At 40.9% G+C, this 13415-nt stretch overlaps 1 protein-coding gene across 7 annotated transcripts in view; it reads right to left on the reverse strand.

Annotated features, from left to right (window-relative positions):
* The window catches only part of znf536 (zinc finger protein 536), a 217709-nt gene that overhangs the window by 44485 nt on the left and 159809 nt on the right, over nt 1-13415 (reverse strand). For all 7 annotated transcript variants that reach the window (XM_056749593.1, XM_056749594.1, XM_056749591.1 and 4 more), the window contains 2 exons: nt 12426-12584; nt 4940-6640 (listed from right to left, as the gene is read on the reverse strand). In XM_056749593.1, coding sequence (XP_056605571.1) covers nt 4940-6640; nt 12426-12584 — 1860 coding nt within the window. The remainder of the gene's footprint in view (nt 1-4939; nt 6641-12425; nt 12585-13415) is intronic.

Raw genomic sequence — 13415 nt, forward strand, 5'->3', positions numbered from 1 at the left:
GCAGGACAAATTGCAAAGTGATAAACCCAAAAGGATTTCCATAAAAAGAAAAAAGGAAGGTAAAGGATATTCAGTAACATCAGTTTCTTAAATTCCCCTATTTCTTGCTGTTTCCTTCTATCTTTCTCTTCCTCCAATCGTCCGTCATCCTCGCTGAGTGCTTTGGAGTGAATGGGGACAGGGTTCACTGCTTTTCCACCAGGGGGTGTCATGGCCTTATGAACTGTGACAGTTGGGGTGAGCAGCCCCCTTTTCACAAGTCCTCCTGTCTGATCTCTCTATACATCCTCCCCTGTCTTTCCTTCTCTTACTCTCTGTCTGTCTTTCATATCATGAGGAATGTCTTGACTGTGTGGCAAATCTAGTTTGTGGGTGGTGGGACTGCTCTTAGCGGTAAACATCTGAAACCTGGGCTTCTAACACACACTGACACACAGCTGCCCATCTCAAAAATTCACACACGTTTAAAATCACTGAAGACAGTGTGGGCAACCACGTTCCTCAGCAGCGTGGTCACTGCCTAAAATTAACCCTCTCTAAGAACCAAAAGATAGAAAAGATTTACCTCGCTGGCTGAATGATAACTTTATTAGGAGCTACAACATAACACAAGGTTTAACACGTCGAATTTTAAGAATGATAGTCCTGCACTGATGCAAGCCATTCAAAACAATTTAAATAAGATCCATACAAAGCGCCCAATAAAGAAAACATCTGTGATGCCTTGCCTGTCCTCACACTATTTTATCTCCTTGGAAAATAAGTTAAAAGTTTATCTAGGAGGAATCGTTTTCCCTCTCCAGAACTTGATGTGCCACCACAAATATTATTGTAATTCATATCAAGCCATAAAAAGAAAATTAGAGTAAAATCATAATGTGACATTAGTGACAGGTGCAGTTTTATCTATGAATGTAAACCGGCTCATCTAGAGTAGTACACCGAGAGAAATGCAATGACGAGCACTGTTTGTCACTCATATACAAAGGAACAAACTATAGAGTTCCAATGTCACCGATAAAAATATATTTTACAACTAAATGAATGCAACGTACAATTTTATGGCCAGTAATTGTTCTCAATTCGCCATGCCATTGGCAGGTGTATCAAAAAGTTAATTTTTGATTATTACGGCACAACAAGCTCACGCTTGCAACTGCTCCTGTGAGAAATCTAAGTGTGGCCATTTTTCATGACGCCTAATGGAGGCAAAGAGAGTGACTGCAGATAACTGTTTACATTTCAGGCTACGCCAACGACAATATAAACAACAAAAACAAAAAGGGTTAAGAATAGAGCAGCGCTAGGAAAAAAAACTAATACATCCAAGCACTAGGACACTAACAACCTAATTTCTCTCTTTCTCCCGGATTGTCTTCCTCTATCTCTCGCTCTATGCTCTGAGTGGTGCTTAGCAATAAATGTAGGGCCATTTTTTAAATACATCACCATTTGTTATCCTCACTCTTGTGATTCTTAGAAATTCTTACAGACCAGCAAACATTTAAAAAATGTTGAAGGCCTTATTCTTACCGTGTGATTAATGTAAGAAGGTTCAGCATAGGTGCTGAAGTTTGGTTATTATAACATGCATAGCTTGTGATGATACGTTGTTAAATTAAGGGGAAGACAAAGAGGAGCAACAGAAAAAGACAAAGAATACAATGCCTGAGACATGTGCAATGTATAGATGAAGATATGCCACTAACAGACCTAGTATTGATTATACGATACATTTACACAATGGCTGCCTTGCACAATGGAACAAGGCCATTAAGCAATGCGAACAATACAGGGCTAATCCACTACACAAAGGCTAAGGTGTTAAAGAGAACCATCAAGTGCTAAATCATACCTTGTATATGCTCTTTGCATTAGTATTTTAACAAATAAACTTGAAACGTTAAATGTGAGTATATTACTTTTGGTTATAGTCAATAAACAAGGTCTTCTCCATGAAATGATTTGAGAAGGTATTTGTTATCATTACTAGAAAAGTGTGCAATGTGTGTCTGTACGATATACGGGAGAAGGCCAATCTACAATGCTATTGACGTAAATGTGTTTGTGTGATTTATAAAAACGTTGTAATAATGAGAGTGCCACTTTAAAATGGATCTCACTCCACTTCACCCTGGATGTCAAGGCATACCAAATTCAGCTGAGAATTCTAAATATTAATGATTTATGCATTATTTGCATACAAACCTAATGCCAAGCCACTTCAGATAATCATATTTCGCCCCGAATTAAATTTTCAGAGGGATTTTTGCTTCATTTATGCCCAGCCCCAAGGAATCATGCAAAATGTGTTTCACTCAATGCCGTACAAGAGACCGGGGCACAAAAGACTCACGATCAGACGGTTACACTTGTATTGCTATTTTACATCCATATGAGTTTCAAATACACTCAAAGATGCTAAAAAGGACGGTCATTTTAGTGATTATTCCAGTGTAGTCTGTATTATATCTCCCTGTCTCTGGGCCAAAGTCTAGAATTGGTAAAGACTTCTTTCTGGTAAAGATTCAGTCAGGGGAGATAAAATGAGGATATCAAAAGATGCAGGAGAGAATTTCTTTTATGCTTTCATTCACCATCTCTTGTACACATACGTAAGTATTTACATCAGGTTTAGTGTTAATACTAACACATTCCCCTCAGAAAAGGATGAATAAACTGTCTGTTGAATTTTCCTTGTGGTCATTCAATGCTTTTACTGTATGTATTACTCAAACATGCCCACACACTGTCACAGTGTTTACAGAGGAGCTCGGCTGCCAGTCAGAATCCACCAGCTACAAACTGATGGAGTCATGCTTTAAAAATGCCAAACAAAAAAACTTTTGTTCTTCAGACAAAGCCTTATCTCTAAAGGTCAGCCGCTCTTCATAGCAGCAGGACAGGAGGACGTCACAAGGGCACTTTTTAAATGTCTTTGATTAAAGAAGGATATTACAATACGACGCATTCACTACGCTGACAAAAACCACGCATTCATTTTCAGCTGAGTGAATGACCTCCTCTAAATATTAAAAATGCAACAGGTTCCTCCATGACAGACATATTTTCCATAATTGAAAGGTCAAAAGCAGCATTAATTGTTAATGTAAACCGTTTTGAAGGGAGAAAATTAAACACATGGCAGTCTTGAGACTTCACTTTTTTCTCTATTCTTAGTCGCCCTTGATGATGTCAAAACTATTACATTCTGGTCCTCCCCTAACTTCAAGCTCCATCACAATTGAAAGATGCTCGGCTATCTGCTTTTACACTGCTGCTGTGGTCAGCTCTTTCACAATATTCGTTCATCTCCCTGATTTGCATGGGTTTTCTTGGATGTCCAGTATATTGTGACTTGAGGTTTAGTCTGCTTTGCTTTTCTTTCAGATACTGACTCACCTCTTTGACTAGTTCAGATGACGTGAGTGTTAGTGGTTGACTCACTTATGGTCGATGTTATGGTAAAACACAGATCCAAATGGGAACACACAGAAAAAAATACTACATCTGATATTATTACATCTATAATGATAAACATTTAAAAGAGCTATACTAAGTCCCTTTGAATCTGCATTTATGACCGAAGAGTTTATTTGCAGAAACAGATTATTAAAAAAAAAACATGTTTTTTACTGTTTAATCGTGTTTTTTATTGTGCTAGTTAGCTGTATTTTTTTTGTTATTATTATTACTACAAATTGCAGTTTGGTTGATATTGCTTGAAATGCAAAATAAAAACAAGATTTTTGAAAATGTTTGAAAAGGAATTATCTGTTTTTGCAAATAATTATTTAATACTATTCAGGCACAGTATGCAACACAAATGCAAATATTGTGAATGAACAATTGTTCCTAATTAAACTAACAATGCGTTTTAAGATTTGTTAGAATGAGGCTGCTTAATAAAACAAACCTGTTGAAAATACTTGCAGTACTAGTTTAAACCCCCTTGTTTAATCCTACACCTATTTGCAGTAAGATTGTTTCACCGGGACTGTTAAACGTCTGGCTTGCTCCTCTGTGTTTGCAGACTAGAAGTAATAACACCAATGTAAAGCACCAAACTAAAATGTCTATCCCAACTCCTGATATGAAAATTAGTTTCCTTATTAATGAATAATATATTAAGAGGAGGAAAATGGAGGACACATACATTTTATTATCTGACAGTTTTACCTCAGTGAAATTAATTGTCAAACGGAAACCAACTACTATCTTGAAAAAAGAAAATATGATGTATATGATCTACTCACTTTCTACCGTGACTGCAAAATAATACAAGAAATTAAATTATTTCAGATTTACTCTCTTTTTCCCCAGTCACGATTACTTTTTTCTTTATATCACCAAATTTTCAGAAAGGGCAATGTGTAACAGTAGTCTCAAGGAGCACCAGTAACCTTAGCAGAATCATGAAAGGTGACAGATCATTTTTCACAAGGCCATAGATCCCGAGCTCTTATAAAGTAATGGGCTTTTGGGAGAGGCCTTTATGAAAGCTAAGATAGTTAAGTTCTGTGTGCTAGAGATGACACAGAAACCATTGGCTCTTGGTCTGTGCAAACGCAGACACCCCTATTCCCAGAAAGCGGAGGAAAGGAGAGAAGGTGGGACTGGAGCTCTTGTAAAATGACAACGTTATAAAGATTAATATGTTACTTTGTCATCCTGATGGTCTCTAAATTTGCCTGAAATAAGGTTCAAAGCACTCAAAAGCAAATCTTGTGCCTTTAGAGAGTTTCTGTTTTGCTGAATTTCTGACCAATGAGGTAGACACTGAATCAATGTCTCAATGTGTAATTCACTGACAAAAATGCAATTGTAAAAGATGCATCTTTGTAGTGAGGATGCAGTGTATATGTACAATATTTCATGCATAACAGTGTGTGATTTTAACTTAAGACACTAAAGCAAGGATTGATATTGTCATGCTCACCAGAGGGGTCATTTCTTTTCATGCTGCTGCTGGTGCTGCTGCCTCCCCCATTAGAGCTGCTTCCTAGGCCTCCGTTGAATGCTGCGAGGTTCTCTGAACTGTAGGCCCGCAGGACAGAAAGCATGTTCATCTGGTGCTCCAGGTGGGCCTGATCAGGCTTTACGAGGCCAGGAGGAACACCACCAGGAGAGAGAAGACCCAGACCTGCCTGCTGCCACTGCTTCTCAGGGGTGGGAGGCTGAGAAAGACCAGAGCTTTGGTGTCCCATGGACAGCTTGCATCTTTGGATGTCCTTCCCTGACAGTGGAGATCCAGGAAGCATTTGCATGAATCCACGGTCCTCCTCCTCTGCATCACCCATCTCCATCTCCTCTTCTTCATCTGCCTCCTCTTCTTCATCTGAATGCATGTGTCGCTCTGTGGCAGTGGGGTTGGGCAAGGATTTGTCACGAGCCATTTCATCTTCCTCAGACTGACCACCGCGTTCCTCAGATGCCTCTATGTCACCGCATGATGCTTTGTCAGATGAGTCATCCAGAGGGCCCTGACCACCCACATCATTGTGCTGAATTTGCTGCTGTTCCAGGAATCCAACAGGCCCTCTCGCAGAGCCATCAAATACAGGGCCAAAGGGTTTATAGAAGTCACTGGAGAAAGCTCCCATGGAGGCTCCATGCGGGGGCTGCTCCAGATGGTTGGACCAGCCTGCTTGTCCTTTCAAGTCCCCAGACTCTGTCTCTCTGTCACTGGACGGGGCTCCCTCGTGGTGATGGAGAAGGCCTGGTGTTGGAGGAGCCAGGCTGGTAGCTTTGCCAGCATGAGATGGCTCACCCAAGAGATGTTCCTTGGTATCTTTGCTTGGGCCACACTTGCCTTTACCAAGGTGGTTGGCTTGCAGGTGGAGGGCCATTAACTCTACAGAGGCAGTGGTGAAGGAGCAAAAGAGGCAGCCATGCCAGGCGACATTGTCCTGGATTGTGAGGGATGCTCCAGGGATGGACCCTACATCAGGTCTTACCGACAAATCCAGAGGCTCATATTGGGAGCGGCCACCTTCAGCTGGCTTGGCATCACCGGAGGAATTCTCCTCTTGGTTCCCCTCAGTGGTTCTTTTAGTCTTGGCCTCGGTACTCTCTTGGCTAAAGTGCTGGCCATGCAGCTGATTTTCTCTCATTTCCTTATCTTTCTTCATGGAGTTGAGAACAAAGCTGTCCATGAAAGCTTGCAGAGAGCCCTGAAAGTTGACTCCATTTCCCACCATACTCTGGTAGGCCCGGCTCAGATCTGAGAAGCTGGCAGGACTGTCCCCTGCAGTGTTTGGTCCTTCAGGACTCTTCATGTTCTCTGTGGTGGGCTCTGCCCCTGGTCCATGACGGTCACGTTCCCTTTCACGCTCTCTTTCTCTGGGAGAGAGCATTCCTGGTGGAGCCCACTGGTGTGGGAGAATTTGACCCCCTCTGAAGTCAAGACCAGACGGCATCATGCCCTTGAAGACCCCACGAAGGACATCAGGACGAGCAAAGACCCCACTGCCACTGGTGTTCTTGCTGTGGTCATCCTTGTGTTCAGAGGATGGAGGGTGGTTGGCAGAGGGAGCGCCTCCATTTTGTCGCTCACGGTGATGGCGCTCCAGGTGGTACTTCAGGGAAGCTGATTGAGTGCCTGCATAGTCACAATGAGGGCACCTGTAGGGCTTTTCACCTAGAGTGATAGAGACAGACAGAAACAAAGCAGAAGTTAATGTCAGTACAACATCAACAATATAGGTGCCAACAAACTCAGCAGGAAACTTTGGCACATTCCACCTGTCAGAAGAAGAGCAAAATGTAAATATTTGACAGAAATCACGTAAGGGATTATTTGAAGCCTCTCTAAATCTCACATTCTGCTGCATTCTACTACATTTATCACTTAGTAAACAATCCATCAGCCTTTTTGAGAGAAGGGAGGGGTTTCAATACAGGTCGATCCAGCTCAATCCAGATCCGACGAGTGAGCCATCACTCAAGTCAGGGCCGTAAAAACATATCACCATCTATTGCCTTCAGTCCACTACAGAGATCATATTTTCAACTGACAACAAAACTGTCCGGATGTTATCTCTGTTCACATGGGGAACTGCAGGCTTGTGATGCTTCTGCCTTTCTATGTAGCTCTGTCTCTCTCTCTTGCCCACTTTCTGTCTCTCTCCTGGCCTTGTGTACTGTCAGGCCTCTACCTTGGTGGTGAAGCTGTTCTGCGGACATTCTCTATTTGCAGTTTATCACGGTGAGGATAAATCAAGCCCCACAGAAGCTCTTTATTCCCACTGGAGAACAACTGTGACCCCTCGGTCTTAAATGCTCCCAATAAAAGGCCCTCATTTGAGAGTGAAGATGATGTCTAAATGATATAAACACACCATATGTGGTGCACATGAGCATTCCTCGTACGGCAGCCTCACACTGTGGATTACAAAATGCTAACCAGCATGAAATGTACTGTAAAAGATAACATGCAGGCAGTTAAGAAACGCAAGCAAATGTACAACAATTCTTGTTAAAAGTGAAATGGGAGCAATGAGAGAAAGAGCCGAAATTTCATTTGCATGATTCAATCAATATCGATATAAAATACCTCCTGACAACAATTATAATAGGCTTGGAATGAAAGCTAGATTTATAATATCAATAAGTAATAAACAAAATGCAAGGGTTGATTTCAGAGACCCCGTAATGTTTCAGGAATGAAATGATCTAGCAGGAGGTGGAAAAAGAGGGAGAGATATGGGAAAATGAATATAAAAGCATGTTGTTCAATGTGTGTGTGTGTGGCTATAAACGCTTAGATTATACACATGGAAAACATTTTTTAACCCAGAAAAAATGTTGCATTGTTACGCAAGACTGAATTGAATGATTTAAGTCTGGCTCTGTAGTAAATCATGGATATAATTAGCAAATGGCATAGTGCTCAAGTAATTTATCATTATTTGGAGGGCGCCATTCCAGAAAAAGAATGGAAGATCTGCAGACCCACTGCACAGCTTTCTAAATAAAGTATGACAAACATAAACTCGATAAAGTATTGATAAGATAGGTACATACAGAGGGACACACAGTGAAGGGCAGAGGAAAAAAGAGAGTAAAAGATAAACAGTGATGGGGCCCGTCTTTTGTTCTTTTAAACAGCGTTTGAAGCGTATATTCAAAAGACATCATGCAAGATGAGCTTTTAACCCAATAAGTGCTTATCCTCTGAGCAGCATAACAGAGGCTTGATGTGATTCAATAAGGAAACGTCCTTGATGCAAATGATCATTTTCAGTTCCTTTAACTGGAAGGAATGATATTCTGTACCCAAAATTAGAGTACAATTAGAGCGATCTGCTTTTCTCAACTCCATCTTGAGCATCTGCTTCTGAAAATACTTATAAAATCAAAATGATTCCGATCCAAAACAATATTAGGTCACATATTATGTTAATAACCTATACAATGTTATGAGTATAGTAAAAATCAGTATATACAGTGGTTATGTGTTTATATCAAGTGTGCGTTCAAGTGCCTGTGTAAGTCTCTGTGCGTGTGGCGTGTTCTTTGTGCACCATTTGGGCTCAGTAAGACATCTGCTCCATCATACGTCAGGGGCACGTGTGACATCTGGGGAATATACTGTATCCTGCCTTGCAACATTACACACAATTTACTGCTAAAGGTCATTATGTACCCGTTAATCCACTTTTAATTGATATCCACACAAACAACACAACCTCGGGGAAACAAAATGGATCGCCAAGGCAGAGAGGTAAAGAGATTATTATTTTTCATAATTTAAAATGAGAGCGTGCCAAACTCAAAAAACTTTCCGAAGCTTCCAATGCCTTTTGCTGATAAACTGTGTTAATAAAAACAGGAAGGAAAAAAATACATATCAAATTGCCATCTGGTATAGCATGACAGGCTTTATATAAATTACAGGGGCCTCTTGTGAGCAGTACGTATCCATTATCATTCTGCAAGTTGAATTCTAAAAGAGTGCTTTCAGTAAAGTCTCTCTACTTAAGGAAGTCCGGCGCAAACTGATTTCATATGGATTTGGGCGATTTGTCATGACTCCATAGCAACAGTTTAGAGTAAACACCCCCAGCCCTTACAGAAGGGCAATTAAAATAGTTAATAGATATGACATACTATAAGATGAATTTCCATATGGCTTTACAGAGCTGCGAAAAGACAGCCTGCATACCACAAGGGGATAGAAAGGGAGAGAGAAAGATTGACTGCCCTGGAAAAATAGATTGCCATGTTTTATCTACTCCAAATGTAGAAACAAGAATGTCAAGGTGTTTGAGTTCTCAGGCCCTCCACGCAGTACCCACGAGTTCTATTTACATTTGAAATTACCCTTTACTGTATGGACCATTACTTCAACTTTCATTCATTTTAAAGACTTTTGGAGAACTAACTCACCATGCAGTAAGCAAATAAGCATCTCGAGAGGGAATGAAAACAAAAGTAAATAACACACAAAAAAGTCGTGCATCTGGCAAAAACGGCCATCTTAGATTGCAGGAATTACTGTCAGATTTCCCTCTGGGAGCCTGCCGAGTGACCTTTGCAATTTACATTGCTTATGGTTTGGAACAGTAGCAAGTGACCACAGAGCTGTGCGTAATCTCTCCCTCTCTCCCTCTTCAAAGTAAAGCCTCAAAACTCTGTTCGATACAACCATAAACCTCCACCCAGTCGTGCGAGCCGGGTCTCCTTGCTTCTACTTAAGCTTCGCAAGAGATACGTAACTACCAATGTCCAAGGTGAACTCGCACGTCCCGTCTAAATAAAGGTGATTCGTCTGGCATGTTGGTTCTCCGATGCCCTCAAGTTATGCGTAGCCATTGTCAGGAGCAAGGACCTTTTTATTTTTTATCTACAGCTGCTTACTGCTAAATACTGCCTTGTCCAGAAGGGGACAATCTGTGTCTCTAATTGCTGTCACTGAAGCCTAGATTCATTATGTGACTTTCCCATTAAAATGTGAGCATTAATTTGTATAATGAAATATCACCCACTGCAGTGTTCATTAGCTGTGGCCTCACACTATATGCCGCACAATGTTAGCTACCTAGAAAACTGTGCTTAATTTCACTAATGGATATTTTCCCGCTCACTGTTGGAGAGGAAATTAATACTGTAACATTAGCTCTTTAACTTTTGGAGAAATTTAAATTCACTTCATTCCTTTCAAGCCGACGTTAGAGAGTCATTAATCTAACATTGTGTCGCACAATGCCCTGGCCTCTTCAGTAAGCAACGGCATTGTGACGGCGGGGCGGCATCGGGATTGAAGCCCGCTTTGTGTCATCTGCGACTCTGATTGCTTTAAATCAAGGCAGGATATTTGTTTAATGTCAACAGCGTAGTTTCAGCCTGATTGGAAGGGAGGGCAGCGACTCTGCGGCATGGTGCATGCCTGTTGTTCCTGTAAATTATTTCAGCAGAGCTTGACCGAGTCCTGCGCCATTTCTCTAACGTCTGTCAGGCCGGAATCTTTATGACAAACCTATAACCGATCAGCAAAGAGTCACACATCTTGCAAGTACATCAGGGCTTGTGTAAATTGCTGCATCGACAGAAAGTAAAGCGGTTGTGTGTAAAGGCACTCGAGCCGCGCCACACACACGTGGCCCCTTCCCAGTCAGCGCAGTGAGTGAGTGAGTTAACGGAGGCTTGGGACGAGGGCCTCTGTTTCCTCTCGGCTGAATTATGGCCCTACTGGGGACCCTTACCCCCTGCTCTGAGCATGCATAACTCAAACTCCCTCAGCTAGAAACATATTTCCCCAATCCATCCGCTGCTAGGAGCATACAGCCGGCTTGCCCGAAGCCTTAACCTCTCTGTTTAAAGAAGCCCAAGAGAAGCAAAGTTAAACACTTCACTGTGACTGCCTGTCATTACATGAACGTTCGACACTCCTAAGTGCAGCCGGTAGCAATGCGCTACATATCGTTTTAAGGGTTAGTCATTGTCAAGTAACTCAAAGGAATATTACACTTTCTAACTGCTTCACAGTGCACAATAGACAATAACAAACCCAGATGACCGTGCTCTTCAGGCTTTACAGTACTGTATTGAAAAGTAATACTATTCCCTGTGCTTCAGCTGCTAGAGAACATGAAAATAATGCTGGTTCGGACACTTACATTTTAGCCGTTGTCAGACGTGCCTTATAATCAGCCTTAATGCTCCAGAATAGAGAAGCTATGTGCTTCTTATTAAGTGGGACAAATACCATCAGGGTGGTCTTTGCTCTTTCTTGTAAGCACATACCAAATAATAACAACCATCGATTTCCTGAGCTGCGAGTGATTCCATTTACAGTTAAGGAAAGAAGAGGGATTGGCTCAATATAGAATCCTGCTTCTATTTTAGTCTGTCCTTTTTAAAGGAATGATAAAGGTACAGTTGTTACCGTAGGGATGGATCTCGAACTCATCTGACCCTTAACAATTAATTTCACCGGTGTGATGTATTCAGAAAGAAATGGATACTAAAAACTTGAATCAAACCAGTCAATTTAGAGTTTATCATGTACAAGTAAAAGCATTTAGATAAGACTAATAATTAAAATAATAATAATTCAGTAAATTGATTCATTAGTAGTATTATGCAAAAAAAAAATGTTTATTAAATAGTTGTATAATATTGCTAGTGTACTATAATATATGCTTGTATACACAGAGACAGCAGTGGGCTGAATGTAAGGTGACCTCCTTGTGCTTTTCCTGGTTATCCTGCATGTTAACTAGGCCAGCTGTGCCTGCTAGTGAGCCTCAGCCTTGCTCTTGGGTGGAACAGCAGGGTCTCCTGACAGCCACTGGACCAGCACTGCTTGCATCATTACTCTGCTGGGCTGGGGCGTCCTCTCTAACGTACCTGAAGTTCATTTACGGACTATGAGTTTTCAAACTCCCCAAAAGTGGGCTGCGTAAAACGTGAATTAATTTACTGTGGTTCACATGTATACATGTGAATAATACTTTTAACGCTTGTACTAAAAGAATTCGGCACATGCTATCTCTGAGAGTTATATTCACTTTTAAATCAATTTTTGTTGTATTTTAATTCTAAAGTTGTATGTGTAATTTTTAATCATTTGCTTTTAAAAGATGTCTTATGCATTACTTATTCAATTTTTTCTTTGTCAAGCATTTTCTGTAAAGCACTTTGAATTACCTTGTGTATGAAGTGTGCTATATAAATAAAGTTGCCTTCCCTTGTGCTTTCCTGACATGTGAAGAAAATATTTTAAATGTACCGAATATGTAAGGGTTGTGCACAAAAAACATAACCAATTAAATGGTAAAGTTTTAAACATGTAATTACTGCGTTGACAATGTTATAATCTTCAGTGACAAGTTTAACTTCAGACATGTACTAAAATAACAGAAATTTTACAGCTTCTGTAATGTGACATTCCTGGATTTCTCATTGAAAAACATTCTCACCTGTGTGTATTCTTAGATGAACCTTCAGATGGTGGGAGGTGCGAAATGATTTGCCACAGTAGGGGCAGTCCTTCATGCTGGAGCCCACGCTCCTCTCCCGGTGCTGGGTAGTGGGGGGCTGGACAGCACTCACAGGCTTTGGCATCTCCTCCCCAACATCTATGAAACACAAAAACAGAGGAAGACTTTCAAGTTCACTTCGAACCAACCACACGTCAGATGTTTTGTTTCTCCATTCTTTCAGCTTTTGCCACCCAAGTCAAACAAATCAATGAGTTCACGTGCACCCCCTTCACAACCCGACAGAATGCTGACAGTTCATAAGCTTTTTTTACAGATATCACCCCCCCGAATGTACACTCCCCCTTGTACACTCACACCCCAATATTTTATCCAGTCTCTCATCATATGTAGTGGGAACCATATGGCAGACTGTGTTGAAATGAAGAATACAGAAAAAAATCAGCCGTGTCAGCAACAGGGTCTTCGCTTCACCGTGGCGCCCTGGTTTTGACAGTTGACATCGACGGGGAGCCTGATGGGAAACGGTGATAACGATGGGCTTGCTCTGATTGAGCAACCGTCACACCAATAATGTCTAAGAGTGTCAACAAGTCCACACTCGAGATAATTAGTCACTTTGCTTATATGTGAAATGTCAGCAGTGTTACACCGTGGTGAGTTATGGAGGTTATCATATTGTGTGAAGTGTCTGACACTCCGGTAAAGTTATGAAGTGATACAAGACCAGGTCAAGTTCACAAGTTACATTTATTCACAGATCAACTATACACATTTATTGTATGTTGAAACATTCACTTGTGGTTCTTAATAAGAGACTAATCAACTATTGGATTTAAAAATAAAAGTTTCACCCCACTTTCTTAAGATCTGACCCAAAAAACAAAAAAAGTTTTGTTAACATACTGTACTTTGTACACCTTCAAGGGTTTATATGCATTTTTATTTCCGTACCCACACGATGCGGTG

Source organism: Triplophysa dalaica, chromosome 1, assembly GCF_015846415.1.
Source record: "Triplophysa dalaica isolate WHDGS20190420 chromosome 1, ASM1584641v1, whole genome shotgun sequence".
In the NCBI taxonomy this organism is placed as follows: Eukaryota; Metazoa; Chordata; class Actinopteri; order Cypriniformes; family Nemacheilidae; genus Triplophysa; species Triplophysa dalaica.